The sequence below is a fragment of the Pongo abelii genome, chromosome 18 (genome assembly GCF_028885655.2).
Source record: "Pongo abelii isolate AG06213 chromosome 18, NHGRI_mPonAbe1-v2.0_pri, whole genome shotgun sequence".
Lineage (NCBI taxonomy): Eukaryota > Metazoa > Chordata > Mammalia > Primates > Hominidae > Pongo > Pongo abelii.
The window spans coordinates 1720605-1741462 of NC_072003.2; the positions used below are offsets into that span (position 1 = coordinate 1720605).

General features: G+C 51.0%; 1 protein-coding gene across 15 annotated transcripts in view; it reads left to right on the forward strand.

The window, feature by feature from the left end:
* CRAMP1 (cramped chromatin regulator homolog 1) overlaps window positions 1–20858 on the forward strand; it is a 65021-nt gene that overhangs the window by 1951 nt on the left and 42212 nt on the right. For 14 of the 15 annotated variants that reach the window (XM_054534492.1, XM_054534488.1, XM_054534484.1 and 11 more), the window contains exons 2-4: window positions 154–500; window positions 11478–11680; window positions 17725–17878. In XM_054534492.1, coding sequence (XP_054390467.1) covers window positions 155–500; window positions 11478–11680; window positions 17725–17878 — 703 coding nt within the window. In that variant the 5' untranslated portion in view covers window position 154. The other variant, XM_054534497.1, reaches the window with a different exon arrangement.

The following is a 20858-nucleotide window of genomic DNA, read 5'->3' on the forward strand; positions in this document are numbered from 1 at the left end:
GCGGCGGGCTCGGGCGGGCTCGGGCGGGCCGGGCCGAGCCGCCGAGAGGGGATTTGGAACAAACAACGGCGGCCATGTTGAGAGCGCGTCGGGGCCGCTAAACTTCCCGGCCTGCGCCCGCCTCACCGGCCGCCTCCCCTCTCCCGGCCGCAGGATGACAGTGAAGTTGGGCGACGGCGGCAGCGGGGACGACGGGCTCAAGAAGCTGGGCAAGCGGGCGGCCGATGAGGAGTCCTTGGAAGGAGAAGGGGCCGGCGGCGCAGACGCGGCCGAGGAGAGCAGCGGCACAAAGAGGGACGAGAAGACCCCCCGGGCCGGCGCCGACGGCGCCCCCGCGCCCCCCGGCGCGCCGCAGGCGCCGTCCCCGCCGCAGGGCAGCCCCCAGGACCAGCACCACTTCCTCCGGTCCAGCGTGCGGCCGCAGAGCAAGAGGCCCAGGAAGGACCCTCCGAGCGCTGTGGGGAGCGGCAACGCCGGTGGCTCGGGGCCCCGCGGAAAAGGTAGGGCGGCCCGTCCCCTTGGGAGACCCCAGCCCCTCTCCGGGATGTGCCGCAGGGGAGAGGAACCCCTCGCCCCAGCCGGGCTCCACCCTAGCTCACCCATCCCGCGGCCTGCACTGAGGCCCTCACTTTGGGGGGCACTTATCGGGCATGTGTCCCCTCTCTTCTTCGAAGAGGCTGCGACTTTCTATATTTAAACTCTTTGAAGAGGCAGTGAATATCCTTTTTTTGGGGAAGTCGAAGAGATCACTTAAAGCCGTTTCCTTTCCAAGGGATCACTGATGGTTTTCTGTTTCAAACAGCGGACAATAGTTGGGAAAGGGGAAGAGAAAAAAATACCTGCTGTATCTCTTTCCCAGACATCAGGTGGTGGAAATGCACCAAAGGAGCAGGCTTTTGAAACTCATTGGGGGAAGATGGGTAAGAAGCGGAGAAAGGATCCTTGGGGTCTGACTTGGACTCATTGTCCTCTCCTTCAAGTGCTCCCGGCTTGAGAGTAGGAAGGGCATAGAGATGGGGCCCTTTGAGTTGCAACTGGGGTTTACTTCTGTGCCAAAGAAAGGAAAGAGTGGTGAAAACGATTGACATGAACAAGCAACAGCTAGTAGTGTTCGCCCTTGTATTCTGAGGTGATGGAGAATGTTGCTGCTTAGCTGGGATCTCTTACCAAGATAGTAAGAAAACGGCATATTAGTTTCTCCATGTGCCAGTGCTTCATTGTTGTCTGCTTTTATTTCTATTTCAGCCTTGTGCTTTTCCTTACACAGGTGAATGATTCTTTGATTCTTTTTGTTTCCGACCACGTTTGCAACACTTTGTATAAATAGCAAATACAACATCAGCTTCCAGTGAGTTTCACGTGAAAAAAAAATCTTTCACTTCCTTCCTTGGGAAATGCTCATTTAAATTTAGTGAATGGTCCTGGTAGTTTTGAAAAGGAAATATATTACGAACTAATGGAGAACCTGCTTTGGAGATCTGTGCCAAATGTGTTCCATTGAGCCCACTTCTCCTGCCACATTCTCAACCAAAGAAGGCTGGCCTCCGGAATCATAGCCTTACTCATTGGTAAAGAATTCTGATATAAGTATGCTTATTTAAAGATGTAAATATTAGGTAACTTAGCATGTTTCAGAATTTAAAACTTGCCTCATATGATTTTATTTTGATGTGAAAGTTGTTGATCGATTTGGAAAACATGAGTGGCTTTGCTTGTTACTAGTTTTTTATTGCTAGTTACAGGTATGTCTAAGCTCATATAAGCTCCATGGTTCCTTCAAAGGTTTGTTGTTCATGGTTCAGAAGCCCTGGACCTCGAGTCCAGCCGGCATTCGTCCCCCATGTCCCTGGCCCCTTCACCCTCTTGAAGATGCTTTTCTGTCGGGTGTCCTCACCTGTGAGGCAAGGAATGAGAGCAGCTACTTCACCCCCTTGAAGTGCGGCTGCTTAAAGGAAATAGTGCGTTGGTGTGAAAGCACTCTTGAGACGTGTACGTGGCTACTTGTATGTATAAGTGAAGTGCTGCTGAGACGTTAGTGATCAGGTCGATTTTTGGCAGTTGGGATGAGGGGAGGCTTGCTTTTGTTTGTATAGTTGAGAGTGGCTTGCTAAGGTGCAGAAGGTTTCCTGAGCTTGGCTCACACTCAGGTTGCTGGCACTTCTTTCTCTGCTGCTTGTCCCATTGTGTGGCTTGGAGGAGCGTGGGACTTTTCATTATGTTTTAATATTAATAAAATGCAAATTAGAATTTGTGTTTCTCATGACATATCCATGATCCCACTTTAGCAAGCAAATATATCTTTTTTTTTTTTGAGACCGAGTCTCACTCTGTCACCCAGGCTGGAGTGCAGTGGTGCGATCTCAGCTCATTGCCAGCTCCGCCTTCCGGGTTCACACCGTTCTCTTGCCTCAGCCTCCCAAGTAGCTGGGACTACAGGCGCCCGCCACCACACCCAGCTAATTTTTTTTTTTTCGTATTTTTAGTTGAGACGGGGTTTCACCATGTTAGCCAGGATGGTCTCAATCTCCTGACCTTGTGATCTGCCCGCCTCAGCCTCCCAAAGTGCTGGGATTACAGGCATGAGCCACCGCACCTGGCCACAAGCAAATATACCTTTAAGCAAATAATAAGCTAAGCTGTAATGGTGGTTTTTAGGAGAGGAGTAGGAAGTGGGTCTCCTTTGCATCACAGAACTTCTCGGCCACTGTCTGCCTCGGAGCTTTCCGGGAAGGAAGGCTGCCTGTCTGCTGCTCTCTGCTTTCAGGTTCCTCGATGCCTTGGGAGGCACTTCACTGTGCCCAGGACATCCTCTGACACCAGTCTTTGGAGAGACCTCTGCTCAGTCGTTGCTTCCATTACCCGTCAGAAAAGAAGGCCAGGTGGTGGCAGTTGCCCCGCAACAGTCTTTAGCTCACCTTCGAGAATGATGCTCAGGGGAGAATCCTCTTACATTCCGGAGAAATCTGCATCTGGAGTGGTGAGCATCTGTCAGGGAGGAAACGATCAATACTTCATGTTTCAATTTTTCACTTGGAAATGATGTAACTTCGATTATGCCTAAGGAATACATAGCTCAATCACTGGCAGTTCCTTTGGTTGATTACTTACTGCCCTGGCCAATTTCAATCTCAGTGGGCCTGAGACTCTTACAGTGAATTTGGAAGAAAGGACTTGTGGAGAAAAGGAAAGTCTCTTTGTTTGGCTTTTCTGCATGCAAGTGTGTTTTCTTTCTCTGAAGAAGAGACTCTTTTATTGACTTCAGTGAAAAATGCTTTTTTTTCTAGTGCAATTTCAAATTTAAATCTTCTTGCATTGATAAAGGGATGGTATGGTAGCTGGGATTTAGTGCCTGTGTGCCAGGCATCTTGCATCTCTGTAATTTTGCTTTTAAATGAGTGCAGAACCTGAAGTAGATTGTTTAAGTCACATGCTCAACCTAAACAGAAGGTAAGCTGCAGACCAGAAATCCCAAAACAGACATTCCTGCAGCTCTACTATACCACCCATGTGACCCTGGGACGCACTGGAGATTTCCGCTTAGAGCCGCAGAAACCATCTGAAAGACATCGGTCAGGAGACAGAGTCCTGATACCTTTCCCTATTTGGCCAGTTCATGATCCAGCTAGCCCTGGGCAAACTAGTCCATCTTTTGGATAAAATAAACACCTGCCTCAGAATCGCTTGAACCCGGGAGGCGGAGGTTGCAGTGAGCCGAGATTGCGCCATTGCACTCCAGCCTGGGCAACAAGGATGAGACTCCGTCTCTAAATAAATAAATAAATATAAAAATAAACACCTGCTTTAAGCCACAAGGTGTTTAACAGGCACCTGGTGTTTCTGCTATGAAAAATGCATGCAGCTTCAAGATTACAGGATTGCAGGAGGAGGCTGCACAGGCTGGCGGGGTGGGGGGCCTACCTGTGGGGTGAGTAGAAGTCCAGGAATGCTGGTGCTCTGCTGGGGCAGATGGGATGAGAGAACACTGGGGGTAGGGACAGAGAGCCTCTGCTTATTTTGGTCCCCCTCACTCACCCTGAAGAACTTCAGTTCCATCAAGGATGGGGAAATGCACTATCTCCAGAATAGGGTAATGTAGTCTGAAGTGACGGTCGTTTGTGTGTAGGAATTGGTAAACGACTGTGCACAATTTACTCTTTATATTTTGTATAATCTGTGGATTGTTTGTAGTTTCTAGATGTTTCAAAAAGATGTCTCATAAAAGATTGTACCTGTAGTCCCAGCTATTCAGGAGGCTGAGGTGGGAGGATCACCTGAGGCTGCTAGTTGGAGGCTGCAGTGAGCTGTGGACATTGCACTCCAGCCTGGGTGACACAGCAAGACCCTGTTTCAAAAACAAAACAAAACTAAAAAAGATAAAAATAGGTAAGGCAAAATTTGAACATTGGTTTGAAGGCTGAGCTGCTTTTCAAATACCTGTATACTTTTGGTATTAAAACTAGTTTCTGTGGTGTCTGTTGTTGTGAAGTTGTCTAATGAGGTAGACTTTGCGATTTTCATTTTTGTATCTTGTTTTGGTTTATGTAAGGATATAACGGAGATGATTCCAGATAGCAAAGTCAGAAATGTGAAAATGAACATCGTTGTACAAAGTGGTGTGTAGAAGCTCTTTGTCACACAAGTAACAACGGCGGGGTTTTGTTTTTTGTTTTTGTTTTGTTTTTGAGACGGAGTCTCATTCTGTCGCCTGGGCTTGAGTGCAGTGGTGCGATCTCAACTCACTGCAATCTCCGCCTCCCAGGTTCAAGCAATTCTCCTGTCTCAGCCTCCTGAGGAGCTGGGACTACAGGTGCACGCTGCTACGCCCGGCTAATTTTTTTTATTTTAGTAGAGACGGGGTTTCACCGTGTGGCCCAGGCTGGTCTCGAACTCCTGAGCTCAGGCGATCCGCCCGCCTCGGCCTCCCAAAGTGCTAGGATTTCAGGCGTGAGCCACTGCGCCCGGCACAACAGCATTTTTAACACTAAAGAACCACATTAGAAACACTGAAAAAAGGAGACATTTCCAGGAGTTTGTAGTTTAGGTGGGATATCTTGCAATACCTACAGGATACAATTAGAAAATCTGCTGGTAGTTGATGAAGAGGGCATATGCTTTCATACACAGTGGAGTTCTAGTTGTATTTCTCTCAAATATTTGTAGGAGGGGAAAGGGAGAATCTTCAAGAGAGACAGCGCTGGTCAGAGCATGCAGGAGGACGCTGAGTCTTGCAGGCACTGAGGGTGAGAGTCCCAGCAGAGAAGGGGACAGTATGAGTGACTCCCAGAGGGTGTCTTGGAGACCATTAGGTTTCAGGTCAGCTTCAGAACCTGGAAGAGGACATCTCAGAGTCTGGCGACCCTGACCAGGGTTCTTGCAGGCACGCCTGGAGTGTGGACTGGATCTTTAGATTGATGGGACGATGCGAGGTCAGGAGGGGTCCCCGTTTGCTCACTGACTGCCTGTCGTATACGATGGAGCGACAGCACTGCGTGTGCATGACGATGGGGCTGGGTAGGGGAGGCTCAGGACTCACCTGAGGTGACACCTTGCCTGCGACTTGGCTTGCTTGAAGGATCCCCCCATGTGACCTTAGAGATGGTGTCCACAAAGCCCTCAACCACAACTCCGGCTCCAAGACCTGAGCTGCCGGCACCAGCATCTGATGCGATGTCCTGTGTTAGGAGAGGCACGGAATGCCTCAGGAGACTTGGAGGTGGACGCGTTGGACCTCTGCAGTTTCTGCACCATCCTTGGCCTCCTGGGAAGGGTCCCTGCTCTCTTATGCTGCAGACGTAGGCCATGAGGACGTTTCCCTGTGCTGGGGTTGGGGCACGGTCAAGTCTGGAGATGGCCTTCCACGAGCGGGTGTTGCCAGTGTCTTTCTAGCTGAGAAATGAGTGAAGCATGGGGGAGACGGGTGTGTTCACTGCAGTCCTCTCACCTCCAGACCAGACACTGACTCCCTTGCAGTTAGTTGGTCTTCTGTCACTCTTGATTTTACTATTCCTAACCCTCGGAAGGAAGTTCACCAAACCGCAGAAAGAGTGCTCCAGGACAGTGAATTGATGTTAGAGACAATGACAGCGTGTCACCGGGCTTCTGCGTCTGACCTCTGACGTCCAGACAGACGTCTTCCAAAGGCCCAGCTCTGGCTGTCTATTAGCCACGTGCCTTTGGGCGAGTCATTTAACTTCTCACCTTTCCCAGGCTGAGGGAGGGACTTTGAGGTTGGTGTCCCCCACCACGACCCTGATCCTCCAGCTCTGTGACAGGACAGTGTGCGCTGCTTGGCTTTCAGAGCTGTTCTGACGGCACGGCACGGGAAACGCCTGGGTTTGGAGTGAGAAGGTTGCGTGATTCTTGCTGCCTGGTGACTTTGGGGCTTTTAAAGCCTCAGTTTCCCCCATTTCATTTGTTTTTTTTACATGACATAATGCTATTAATAACTTCTGAAAGTTTCCCCATTTCTAAAATGGAGATAACTACCCATTGCGAGGACAAGAAGAAGCAGGGCATTTGAATGCATTTTAAAGGTGCCATTTAAATACCGGTTCTGTTACTTCCAGGCCTGCTGGGCACTGAGCAGCTGTGTGGCTTTGTGGGTGGCCTACTCAGCCCGTGCCTCAGCTTCCCCAGTTGAAAGATAGGGATACTTTTTCTTCTTAAGGTGATATGAAGGGGTGCAGGTGGTGGCATTCCAAGCCAACCCAGGATGTGATGAGGAAGAGGACGTGTTGCAAAGAGTAGGTGGTAGGGCCCGTCTGGAGCTAGATAGAGGCACCAGCAGCTGGGAGGGTGCGCTGGGGCCACATGGCTGTGCCCTCACTGCACTCTCTGCACAGCAGGCTGTGGCAGGTGCTAGGGGTTTGGGAGACCCGAGAAGAGGCTGTTGAAATTGTCTTACTTGGGCGGCACAGAGCTGGCTTGGGAAACACGCGGTGCGGATGGGAAGGGGAAAGCAGGTGGCAGTGTGGCCTCTGGAGAACTGTGGCACTGACGCGGGCTAAGCAGGAAGGCGGATTCCGTTTGGGAGGACCTGGGTCCCAGCAGCCTGGGGTGTGCTGTCTGGGGCTGTCGAGGGGCAGAGGGAGCTTGGGGAGACCCTTTATCTAGGCTCCATGGGACCCTGTGCTGTCACTGAGCACTTGCCGTGTGTGAGGTCTGGGACCAGGCTTGAGTGTGGGGAAGTTCCACACCGTTCTTGCTTTCAAAGAGCGCACTGTTGGCGATCCTGCTTTTGCATCCCACTTCCCTGCAGGCTTCTCGATGGTTCTCCTCATTGTGCAGACCACGCTCAGCCTCTGTGGTCTCAGCAACAGTCACAGATGGACCTGGCTTTGGCCTTCTGCTTTTCGCTGGGTGTCCTGCACCCAGAGAAGCCCACCTAGTTTTGTTTACATCATATCTTTCCGTCTCTTGCCTTTCTCCTCCCATTTTTCTTGTTGCTTCTCTGTCTTCCCCTTCAGTCATCACCTTCTGTTTTCATCTGAATTTCTCTGAGCTGAGTCAGGTGGCCTCGCCCAGGCTGTCATCATTGTATTCTACCAGGTGTCTCTGGTCCCACTTTCTATTTTCATTTCTCTTGAGCTGTACTCAGTGAGCCAAGGTCAAGCAGTGAAGCCACTTCTGCATCTGAAATTTAAGGGGTGAACCAGAGGCCACCTTCAGTTTCTGCTCTGAAGTTTGTGATTCTTTTTTAAAAAGCATTCCAAGTTTAGGCTGGGCGCAGTGGCCCACGCCTGTAACCCTAGCACTTTGGGAGGCTGAGGCGGGTGGATTATCTGAGTTCAGGAGCTCGTGACCAGCCTAAGCAACACGGTGAAACCTCGTCTCTACTAAAGTACAAAAAAATTAGCCAGTGTGGTGGTGTGCACCCATAATCCCAGCTACTTGAGAGGCTAAGGTGCCAGAATTGACTGCCCGGGAGGCAGAGGTTGCAGTAAGCCAAGATTGCACCACTGCACTCCAGCCTGGGTGACAGAGCAAGACTCCTTATACAACAACAACCAAAAAAGCATTCCAAGTCTAGAATAATGGGCACCAAATATTAGAAAAGGTTACTTGGGGTGATTTGCTTTCTTGTCTGTTTTTTGGGGTTTTTTGTCTGTTTTGTTTTGTAGAGACAAGGTCTCCCTGTGTGGCCCAGGCTGGTCTTGAACTCATGGGCTCAAACAGCCTTCCTGCCTCAGCCACCGAGGTAGCTGGGACTGCAGGTGTGTGCCACCACGCCCAGCAGTCTACTTTTTTTTTTTTTTTTTTTTTTTTGAGACAGTCTCTCACTCTGTCACCCAGGCTGGAGTGCAGTGGCTAGATCTCGGCTTACTGCAACCTCTGCCTCCCGATTTCAAGTGATTCTTCTGTCTCAGCGTCCGGAGTAGCTGGGACTACAGGTGCACGCCACCACACAGGGCTAATTTTGTATATTTAGTGGAGACAGGGTTTCACCACATTGGCCAGACTGATCTCGAATTCCTGACCTCAAGAGGTCCACCTGCCTCGGCCTCCGAAAGTAGCTGGGATTACAGGCGACCACCACCATGCCCGGTTAATTTTTGTATTTTTAGTAGAGACAGGGTTTCACCATGTTGTTCAGGCTTGTCTTGAACTCCCAACCTCAGGGCTGCCTTCTTTTCTGAATGTTCATCTTGCTTTACTTTCCTCTACTGAGGATGTGTCATTTTTAAAACATCAGAAGGAAAGGATGAGCCCCTCACACCAGCCTCGGGCTGCTGGGAGGTGGCCTGCTCCTCTGAGGAGTGAGTGCCGCTTCACTAGCCTCATCAGAGCTGCCTTTACTGTTGTGCCGCCTTTTCACATCTCCTATATGCCTTTGCCTCCTCTCCACCTCTGAGAGCCCGTCCAGCTCAGACACTCCATTCTGTTGGCCTTTACTGTTTCACTCTCCTTGTCTTGGATCACCAGTGCTGTGATCCAGTAAGATTTAGCAAGACATCTGGATTATGGAATTTTAGGAAATTTGTGTCTGTTACTTTTTCAAATATACCTAATGCCAACATGGGCTAGCAAAAATAAACCTGATATGTAACGGCAGGGCTGGTTAGCAAGTTGTGGTCTTGGAAGATGATAGTTTAGCGAGTGTTTCTTAGGAACCTGAAAATGGCTCTGAAAGCCTTTGTTGTGGGTGGTACAGAGGTGGACAGGCAGTCCTTGCTGAAGTGACTCCACGTGAGGAATCCAGGCTCCTAGTGAGCCAGAGTGCCCTGTATTGAAAAGTTATGTTTCAAATAGCATCTGTACCTGTCCATCATCTGCGGAAGCACCAGGTTCTGGGGAAGCACCTGGTTGATTAAGTCCAGGTTTGGTGAGGAATGGGCAGGGCCAGATAACATGTCAGGCGTTTGATTAGCCTGGTTTGTAGCACAGAGCATATGCATACCTGAGTTTTGTTTCAGTTGTCTATGCAGGATGGGAATGGAGCAGCCGGAAAGCAGCCTGGGTGGGACACGCTTGGAACTCATTGTTTATTCCATGCCAGTGTGTTTCGGGCTGTGAGTGCTGGACATTCAGGTGCAGCACCGTCTGGTAGCTCTCTCTGCAATGATGGCCGCATGTGGACATTGACTACCAGAAATGGGGCTGGCGTGACTCAGAGGCTGAGTTTTTTTTTTCTTTTTTAAGTTCTTTTTTTTTTTTTAAGCCTGAGTCTCATCTGTTGCCCAGACTGGTGTGCAATGGCACGATCTCTGCTCACTGCAACCTCCACCTCCAAATTTGGAGACAGACCCCCACCGGGTGAGGCCCTGAGCCTCCAGCCTACATGTGGCTGCCCAGGCAGGGCCCTTCTTCGTCGATGAAGAAGCAGATCTGGATGGAAAAGCCTGTGATTATCTCATTAGGAAAGCATTTTTACAATAATCTACATTTGCTTGGCTTTTGCCTTTTTTTTTTTTTTTTTTTTTTTTGAGACAGGGTCTCGCTCTGCCATCTAGGCTGGAGTGCAGTGGTGCGATCTCAGCTCACTGCAACCTCCACTACCTGAGTTCAAGCAGTTCTCCTGCCTCAGCCTCCCAAGTAGCTAGGACTACAGGTGCACGCCACCACACCTGGCTAATTTTTTTTTTTTTTTTTTTTTTTTAGATGCAGTCTTGCTCTGTAGCCAGGCTGGAGTGCAGTGGCGCGATCTCGGCTCACTGCAACTACTGCCTCCCAGGTTCAAACGATACTCCTGCCTCAGCCTCCCGAGTAGCTGGGACTACAGGCGTGTGCCGCCATGCCCAGCTAATATTTTTTGTGTTTTTAGTAGAGACGGGGTTTCACCATGTTGGCCAAGATGGTCTCGATCTCTTGACCTCGTGATCCGCCCACCTCAGCCTTCCACAATGCTGGGATGACAGGCGTGAGCCACTGCACCTGGCCATGCCTGGCTAATTTTTATATTTTTAGTGGAGATGGGGTTTCATCATGTTGCACATGCTGGTCTCGAACTTTTGGCCTCAAGTGATCCACCCGCCTCGGCCTCCCAAAGTGCTGGGTCTACAGGAGTGAGCCACCACACCTAGCCGGCTTTTGATTTTTAAAGCATTTTTGTTTCAGAGTTTGAAGGTTTCCCAGCTTTTTATGGTTCTGCAGTTCCATAAAAAGAGAACCCTGGTTATCACAGGGATATGCTGACAGTTCCCGCTCCCTCTGCGAGGAGGAACTGAAATGGGTGGGAGGAGTGTGTTAGGCCATGAAAAGTTTTTCTCTGTGGTCTTTTGACTCCTGCCACATCTCTGCCCCCGGTCTCGGAGGAGCCTGGCCGGGGTTCTCGGTCCACAGCTGGGGAATGAAGCCTCCTCGGAGTCGTCTTGGGCTTTTCCCTCCTTGCCTGGTCTCAGAGGACTTGGCATGAGATTGGGAACTGATGCTATAATAGGATTTGCAAGGTTATCAGGTCATTCTCAGAACACTACGTTTTGTTGGTGGACATTGATTGAAGGTAAGGAGTTTTAAGACTAAAGTTTCTTAGGCATTGGACGGTTCGTATTCTGAAGCACTGATTTTATCTAAAAGAAGGTGGTGTTTTACACATTTAAATGTTTTCTTGAGTTTGAATCTCAACCTACTTATATGAAAAGATGGTAAGAATATTTCAGCCAAAAACCTGATTTACAAAAGAAACACACATGAAATGTGACGTGAGGCTTCATTTTGCAGAGGGAAGGGATCTCTGTCTCCGTTGTGGACAGGGCATCTTAGACTGCAGCGTCGTTGTGCTGTTACATGGTTCCACATAAAATCTTGCTCCTTTTCTAACTGTAAAAACATTTGAGGGTCATTTGGCCAGGTAAAGATCCTGGCAGTCCTGAGCAGCCTTGCTGGCGCCGTGGGTCCTGGGTGCTGCCTACCAGCATCCTCGGTTGAGGAGTGTGGAGTGGGACCTCAGGGCAGTGGGCCCTTCCCTCCCTCCGGCCCTCTACCCTGCCCAGCCCGCCAGCTTTCTGGAACAGATCACTGTACGGTGCTTTCTCTCCAAGGAGCTGAAGGTGGTGGATCATCGTCTGGAAATGTGTCTGGGGTTGCCGCTGCTGCCGCTGCTGCCCCTGCAGGGGGCTCGCGCTCCTCCTCCAGGAACTTAGGGTCTTCTGGTGGCGAGAAGGAAGAAGGCAAAAAGGTCCGGCGGCAGTGGGAGTCGTGGAGCACAGAGGACAAGAACACCTTCTTCGAGGGGCTGTATGAGGTGAGTAGGCTGTGGAGGCACGGCCAGGCAGCCTGGGTGTCCCTCTCGGAGCCCTGCCCTCCACTCCCCGTGCTTCCCCTCTGCTGTTAGATTCTAGAACGCAGGTTCCTGGGCGACCCCCGCAGTGGCCGAGGCTGATGTGGGCTCCAGGCCTTGCCCACTGACCTTGGCTGTTTTATTTCCTCATTGAGATTTTAGAAGCTGTTACTGGTGAGGTGTCTGTGAGGAGGTGTTTTTCTGTGTTTCCTTCATTTCCTTTTGGATAGTCTCACCCCTTGTCTCTCAAAGATGTTCTTGACTGAAGGCCCTCTTGTCTCAGGGGCTTCCTTTAGTGCTGAGCGGGCTGATTTAGGAGGGATGGCCTCTTGAGGGGAGGCACAAGGGGGTGCTTGCCTCGGGGGTCAGTGTAGCTGAGAAACCTCACGAGATGTTGCCACTGACTTGGGACAAAATGGAAAGTCCTAAAAATAGAGAGAAGCCACTCCCTGACCCCACCACCCAGTGAATGCTCGTGCTCCCTGCTGGCCAGTTTCCCCTGCATTGTTGTTTCCTAAATCCTTGTGATTATTGTGAGCATACTTTTTAATTAACATTGCTTTCATTTTTCATAGTGTTTCATAGTTCTTTTGCTCTGTATTTTTTTTAACGCCTGTAAATATTCTCCTTGCCTGTGTGCTTACTGTGTGCTTTTGTAAAAACATCGTATTGGAGCACAGCCATGGCCAGGGTCGATGTACTGTCTGCGGCTGATGCCACTGCAGTGGCAGAGTTGAAGAGCTGCACCAGGCAGGGTGGTCCTCAAGGCCCTGGCCAGCCACTGCTCTGCTTGGCCATTCCTGTGTGGTTAAGGATGGCTGAGATCATTCCAGATTCTGTTGTTGTAAGTAATGCTGTGGTGAACATCAGTGTGCACGCTTCATACTTTAGACTGCTTCTTTGGCATACGGTATTAGAAGTAGGTTCGTGATCAGTGAGCCTTGTTCTTTTTTTTTTGGAGATGGAATCTCACTTTGTCGCCCAGGCTGGAGCGCAGTGGTACAGTCTTGCAATCTGGGCTCACTGCAACCTCCGCCTGCTGGGTTCAAGCAATTCTCGTGCCTCAGCCTCCTGAGTAGCTGGGACTACAGGCACACGCCACCACGCCCAGCTAATTTTTTGTATTTTAGTAGAGACGGGGTTTCACCGTGTTGCCCGGGCCGGTCTCGAACTCCCGAGCTCAGGCAGTCTGCCCACTTTGGCCTCCCAGGAGCCTTGTTCTTTTAACAGCTAATTAATTGGGGTGATGGAGAAGTCTTGTCAAGCCTGGGAAGCAGAATGCTCAAGAAAGAAATGGAGGCTCTGGAATGAGGTGTTTGGAGAGGCGTTAGAAAAGGAGACATTCGTAAATGTGGGCATGAGACTTGACTACGGTGCATGCTGTAGCCAGGGTCGCTCCCGCCCTGGGCCGCAGGTTAGGTTCTGCCCACCCCGGGTGGACCGGACTGCCGTGACAGTGTGGCTTGACTCTGATTGTCCAAAGAGAAGTGTGCATGAGTCCCGTTTCAGTAGATACGAAGCCATTTAAACACATTCATGTGTTCCTTTTCTTCCCTTGGAGGGTTTTAGAGTACAGCAAGGAGGCTGTTTTTGTGTAGATTCAAGCCCCAAATCGTGCCTTTAGGCTGTTTGTTGGTCTTGGAGGACCTGTGATTCCTGGAATGTTTTCAGAATCAGCAACCATTGCTGATTCTTGCCTGAAACAATCACTCCTGTGGTGTGGCCCTTCCTCCTTGGCAAAACTGTAGCCTCTGCAAGAGGGTCTGGGTGCCTGGGAGCAGGAGATGTGGTTGTCCATTAAAAGTAGCAGAGGAGGAGTTCCTTGTTAATGACCCACCCTTTACCCTTATTCAAGCAGTTTAGTTCGTGTCCTTCCCATTGGCTTAAGCTGCTCATTAGAGTTTTTCTGTCGGGTAGATGCTTTTTGAGGATTCTGAAATCCTGAATTAGTAATAATAATTAATAGTTGGCTGTTCTGATCATGTAATGCTTTCTGCTGTGGGTTCTCTGTATCTGAGTTTGTATATGAGAAAGAGCGAGGGCAAGAGAAAGGACTTTTTGTTTGTTTTGAAACGGAGTTTCGCTCTTCTTGCTCAGGCTGGAGCGCAGTGGCACGATCTCGGCTCACTGCAACCTCCACCTCCCGGGTTAAAGCGATTCTCCTGCTTCAGCCTCCCGAGTAGCTGGGATCACAGGCACCCGCCACCACACCTGGCTAATTTTTGTATTTTTATTAGAGACCGAGTTTCTCCACGTTGGTCAAGCTGGTCTTGAACTCCTGACCTTGGGTGATCCACCTGCCCCAGCCTCCTGAAGTGCTGGGATTACAGGCATGAGCCACCGCACCTGGCCTAACACGTTTCATTTCTGCATTGTGTGTCTCATCAAAACTAGGTGGCCTTCTGGTGGGGTCTTGATGTATGGCTGACTGGCCGGTGGCAGGCATAACTGAACCCTCGAGCTGTGGGGTGACAGTGGCTGGGCACAGGCGTCTGCTCTGAGAAGTACGGCTTCTGCCATGTTGTCATGGCCACCGCTGCTTTTTTGATGCCTCCCTGGGAGGGGTGCAGCAAGGCTGGCTGGGGGCTGGCTGGGGCCTGACTGGATGCAGGGACCCCACCGCCGTCACTGGGCCTCAGTTGGTCACTCCTGATCATGGGCTGAATTCTCTCCTGCTTCAGCTGCTCCTCAGGCGAGAGTGCTGCCCCTGCGCACCCTACTTTGGGCAGTGCTGGGCATGGTCAAATTGGCACCTGTCCGGTTATGGCCCGTCCAGACTTCTCCCTGTGGCAGGGTGGGCATTCACCTGTGGCAGGGCACTCGCCTCCTTCCTCTGAATACCCTTCCATTTCTGTGGCAGGTCTGCACAGACCAGCCCTGACTTCATTTCGTGTTCCTGGTCCTGCTTATATCCGTCCATCATCCATGCTTGTTTTTTCCATACAGTTCTTGATTTCCTACCTGACAGCCACACAGTCAGCGTCCTGTGCTTCTTCTCACTGTCTGCACAATGGCTGTGGCCTCAGCTCTGGCCGCTGTGCTTCGCGGTGTTCCCCTTCTCTGTCCCCACCTAGGCCTTCCCCGTCTCTGCACAGGCAGCCAGGGGCATCCTCAGCCCGTTACCATCCCCACAGCTCTGTGGACACTGCAGGTTTCTGTCTCTTCACCCCAGAGAGCTTTCTCAGACTTTCAGTCCTGCCCGTCTTTTGTTCTCATTGCTGTTAGCATGTATATATCTGGTTCCTGACTTAGGACAGAGCACTCTCGCCACACCGAGAATACAGAAAAGCTTCTGTCTGGTGGGGCTTGCTGCCTTGGAGACACATGGCAGGCGCGACACAGATGCCCCGGGACTTTAGGAGGCAGCAGAGGTTAAGAACACATGAGCAGGAGGCCTGGAACCCGGGTTCTCAGGGAACCTCTTGAGTAGACGACCCCGCAGTGACAGGCAGAGGCCGTCAAGTTGCTTCATCGTGGTTCTTGCCGAGGCCCAGGGAGCATGGGGAGGGCTGGGCCTGCCTGGACCCTGCAGGAAGGCCTTTCACATGCTGCTTCACCTCTTTATGCTTTATCTGCCATTCCTTTTGAAAACAATGAACACATTTTACTTTTTCTAAAGTTTTTAATTTTTCATTTCATTTTTGCACCCAGACTGGGGTGCCAGTCTTTCAGCCCCACCCTCCAGCCCACAGCAGCTTCTGTCTTCACCTCCCTCAGCCCCTGTGTTGCTGGGAGTCACAGATCCTAAAATGTGTCAAGCACAATGCCACCTCCCCTCCGGCCCCTCCAGCTCGCCTCACGGTCCCCCAGCTGCCAAGAGTCTTCTGAGGTGGACAGGGTTGGGGGCCAGCACCCCAGCAGTCCCCAGGTTCTCGTTTCCCTGAGGATCCTGCTCCCCAGTTACTACCCCTTACCCCCCATCAGCATGTTTTTTATTTTTTTAATTTAAAAAACATCTTTTTTTGAGAGTCAGTCTTGCTTTGTCACCTAGGCTGGAGTACAGGGCTGCCATCTTAGTTTACTACAACGTTGACCTCCTGGGCTCAAGTGACGATCCTCCTGCCTCAGCCTCCCAAGTAGCTAGGACTACAGGCGTGGGCCACCATGCCTGGCTAATTTTTAAGTTTTTTGTGGAGATGGTGTTTCACTATGTTGCTCAGACTGGTCTCAAACTCCTGGGCTCAAGCAGTTCTCTCACCTCAGCCTCCCAAAGTGTTGGGATTACAGGCACGAGTCACCACCTGGCTCCCTTAACTTTTCATTTTGAAACATTTCAGACTTTTAAAAAGTTGCAAAAACAGCACAAAGCAAGTCCCCTCCACCCTGCCTCCACAGCATTAGGGCAGCCGCACTGTGAGGGTATGAGCACAGACATGGCCCTGCCTGCTCATTTGCAGGCGGGATTCAGATTAGCAAGGGTCCCACTCAGGTCCAGCCTGGCCAGGACGCTGCGCCGCACTCAGCTGCCCAAACTCCTCAGTCTCTTGTAACCTGGGACAGCTCCTGGGTTTTTGTTTTTTGTTTGCATGTTTTTTTGTCTTTGATGGCCTCAACACTTGTGGAGACTCACAGCGTGTTGGTTTGTAGAATGTCCCTTGTGTCAGTTTGGGTTGATCTGCAGTTTCCTCATGATTCTATGTTACGCATTTCTGTCAAGAATTCCACAACAGTGATACCATGTCCTTCTTGGCGCATTCAGTTGGCGGCCCATGGTGTTCTTTCTGTCTCTGTCCTGGTGGTGTTTGCCTTGGTCGCTGCCCTCCGGCAGCCTCTGCCAGGTCTCACCGTGGCTGGGTCATGGCTTGGCTTTGAGGCTGTGTAAATACCATGTTTCTCATCATTCTTTGCTCCCACTGATTTCAGCAACCATTGCTGCCTTTTCCCTGAAGCAGTTGTTACTGTGGTGTTTGCTCACAGTGAGGACCTTCTGTTTCCATTATTCTTTCTGTGTTTGCTGATTGGAAGTCCTGTGCCAAGAAGAGCCCTGCACCTCCCCCACACGTGCAGTTATTCTGTTACCTACACCCATGTAGACTCACAGATGTTGGCTTTATTCTGGGGGTCATGATCCATCATGCCATTGTTGGCTTTCTCGCCCTGTTGGTTCCCCATTTGGCCACTGGGGAGCCTCATGCTGGCTCCTGCATCCTCTTCTCACGTCCCCATCGCCTGCCAGTGTATTCTCATGTGCTGGTGCCGTCAGGCATTCCAGACTCAGTGGCTGCTTGCTGCTCTGCAGTCGGCTGTTTTTCCTGGGAGCCCAGCTTCCCTTTGCAAAGTGGTATTTAGAAACCAAGACCTGGGCGCTAAGGGTGCTGGTTACTGCTGAGCCCTTCCAGTACTTAGGAGCTTGGCTTTGATGAGATGATCAAACACTAGGTTCTCTATGGCAGTGCCTGAAGCAGCACTGAGGTGAGGCTGTTCCGTGGAACACAAGTTCTCTTCTGAAAATCTAAGTCACACTCAACTTTTGCAAAGAAGCGTTCCAAGAAGGGTTGGCCTCCAGGTATAATCAGAGCATATTCTGTGCAGTTCACTTACTAAATGTTCAGGTGTGCTCTCCTTGTTTGAATATGGAATATATTTTGTCAGATTAAAACAGTGAGGATGTTTCTGATCTGTTCTTTAAGATGCCATAACTGCTTCTCTTCCAGAGCTTGTCTTCATGGAGGTGTCTCATTTCATGATCTTTGAAGAACTCTAGCAATTAAGCCATTTGTCCAAGTGATGAGCTTTATGTTTCTCCTGTCTGGGGTGCTTGCCTCTTTGGTATCCATGTGCTCTGATCGTTCTGTTCCTAGTTCCATTGCTCCTTTATCCTGATTAAAACCTAAGGTTCTAGGGAATGGAAGTTTAAGTTCATACACAGATAAGAGCTTGGAAGGGCCCCTTCTTTGACTACAGCCTGTCTCTTTTCTCCTTTCTCGGAACCTTGGAAAGGGTCCAGCTCGCACAGAAAGCTGCATTGTTTTAACCCCTCTACATTTATCATGGAATTTATTTTCCAGCATGGGAAAGACTTTGAAGCGATTCAGAACAACATTGCGCTGAAGTACAAGAAGAAAGGCAAGCCAGCGAGCATGGTGAAGAACAAGGAGCAGGTCCGCCACTTCTACTACCGCACCTGGCACAAGATCACCAAGTACATCGACTTTGACCACGGTGAGTGTGCCGCGGGCCAGGCTCGGGGGTGCCCACAGGCAGGGCCGGCTTCTGCTCAGAGCGCAGCTTCCAGCAAGCCCGCCAGACCTGCTTTCTGGCATTTTCTCACCAGCCGCTCGGCCCGGGGCTCCTTGCCTTGCAGCGCTTTGGCTGATCGTGTGCTGTCTAACTCGGTCAAACGAAGTTGCCAGGAAGTGGCGCGTATCCCATGCTCCAGGGTTCTTACCACTGCTTTTCTGAGCTATGGTTTGTGTGTTTCCAGTGGCTCTGAATGTGCATGAGTTCTGGGTCCCTGGCTCACCTGAAGCCTGTGGTCTCCACTGCAAATGATAGCACCATGGTCCAGCGAGGGGCTTGGGCCGCAGGCACCGTGCCTGGCACTGGTCTTCCTGGGGGACGGCCAGCCTTCCCAGGCCTCTCGCCCTCTATACTGGGACCCAGATCTGCGTCGGCCCTTGTTCAGTCACGGGACCAAGTCATCCCAAGGTACAATTCTGGCTTCTGGCTCAGAGCACCCTTTGGCTACCGGTGGCTTCTCCGGATGATGCTTTGTCCATCACCATCTCTGTCCTCGGGAGGCTTAGCTGCCTCCTGCCTCCACCTATCAGAACTACCTCTCCAGCAGCGTACCTGTGCTGGGCCCCGCTCTTCATTCCTGTAGCTTCACGCACAGCATGGTCCTTCCAGATGTACCCCCAGAGCACCCCTCTGCCTTCTGACCCTTCTTTCAGATGTCTCATGTTCTGACCTGGGGTGCCTGGACTGTGGCCACGCTGCCACTCTTTGTGCCCTTTGCCTGTGCCTTGTGGTGACCTAAAGTCCTTTGCCTTCGCCATTCCTGTGGTGTCCTCTGGGTGGGTTATGGCATCTTGACCATGGTGCATCAGCATTGCCCGGAGCTGTGGGAGGAGCCAGGACCCAGCTCCCCTGTGTGACTGGGCAGAGCCCTGAGGGCCGCAGACACCCCCTGCCCACCACACAGCTTCTCCACTGAAGAACCTCCACTGGGAGGTTGTCACTGTTTCTGGAGATCCATGGAAATGACTGTTGGTCTCTGCACATTAGGGGCACCTCTTGATTCGGGTGTGCCGCCGATGCGGTTTTGTTTGTTTGCTTTTGGTATCCACATGACCATTAATGTAAGATTTTCTGCTGACTTCACCTATTTATGGCACATCAATTCTGTTTTGTCCTATATTTGATGCCTGTGCTGGTCTTCTCATGTTCAGCTCACTTGTTTATTTGAAATCTCAGCACTGGTCAGATCCCGTCATCCAAGGCTGTTGTGGTTAAAGTCAGGTTGTGAGTGGCCTTGTGCCTTCCAGAGTGGCATGCAGCACCGACTTTTCATTGTCGGCCTCTTCCTGTGTCATCTGTCCTTTGCATTGTTCATTAGTGCCTTTTTGAAAGACAGTCCAGGCTGGGTGCGGTGGCTCATGCCTGTAATCCCAGCATTTTGGGAGGCAGAGGCGGGCGGATCACGAGGTCAAGAGATCAAGACCATCCTGGCCAACATGGTGAAACCGCATCTCTACTAAAAATACAAAATTAGCTGGGCGTGGTGGTGCACGCCTGTACTCCCAGCTACTCGGGAGGCTGAGGCAGGAGAATTGCACCACTGCACTCCACTGCATTCTCCCCGACACGTGCAGTTATTCTGTTACCTACACCCATGTAGACTCGCAGATGTTGGCTTTATTCTGGGGGTCATGATCCATCATGCCATTGTTGGCTTTCTCGCCCTGTTGGTTCCCCACTTGGCCACTGGGGAGCCTCATGCTGGCTCCTGCATCCTCTTCTCACGTCCCCATCGCCTGCCAGTGTATTTTCATGTGCTGGTGCCGTCAGGCATTCCAGACTCAGTGGCTGCTCGCTGCTCTGCAGTCGGCTGTTTTTCCTGGGAGCCCAGCTTCCCTTTGCAAAGTGGTATTTAGAAACCAAGACCTGGGCGCTGGCCACAGAGCAAGACTCCGTCTCAAAAAAAAAAAAAAAAAAAAGAAAGAAAAGAAAGAAAGTCAGTCCATGAGAGCGGATTTGCCATCCACTGTGGCTGGTCTTGAAAAGCTCTCCATGGGGGAAGCTGGCCAGCAGCGGAGGTGACTGGGCAGCTGTTCAGTAGACGAGGTATAGGGAGAGGGATGGGATTCCAGGAGCTTCAGTCTAGTGTGCTTTGCTTGAACCACCTGCGGGCAGGGTGGGAAGCGTCTTTGGACCCTCAGGCTCCTGGCGTAGACTTATCTCCTCTTCTGAGGTTCAAATGCACATTCTACTTGCCAACCCAGGCTTTCTCCCATGTCAATTTCAGAAGGCAGTCAAAGCAAACATTTCTTTTCTAATTTTGTCACCTTTCCCTGTTAAACAACCTCCTAATCCTAAACTTCCTGGTGCGAGGAGGCCTCATTCCTCTTTGGCCCTTCTCTCCATCTAGGGTGAAGGGTAAATGCTCCCTCACACCTCTCGGTGTGGGGGTCACACCCGACACAGGTCCTTTCCCCTTCTCCGTGTGGGCCCCTGTGTTTCCCTCTCTTCCTGACCTGGCACAGCAGGCTCCTGCAGCCTTGGTGTCTCCTGTTCACGTATCTTTGGCGTGACTCCACATGATGTGCCTTCTTCCTGTTGAGCTCACTGTTCTCCCGTGTTCTCTGATGGCCCTGATTGTCTCTTCAGCAGGGCTTCCTGCCTCTGTGCCAGCGTGCAGCGGCATTGGGGCACCCGATGCTGACTTGCCCAACAGGAGCATGAGGCTGGAGGCCACCAGGACACTGTGAAGTGACTGGCCCTATGGACTGTCATTGCGCATCAAACAGAGTGGCAACTTTTTCACATTACATGTATTTTTGGCGTGCTTTGGAGTTTTGTTTTGTTTTGTTTTTTGAGCCAGAGTCTTGCTCTGTTGCCCAGGCTAGAGTGCCATGGCGCACTCTCGGCTCACTGCAACCTCCATTTCCCAGGTTCAAGCGATTCTCATGCCTCAGCCTCC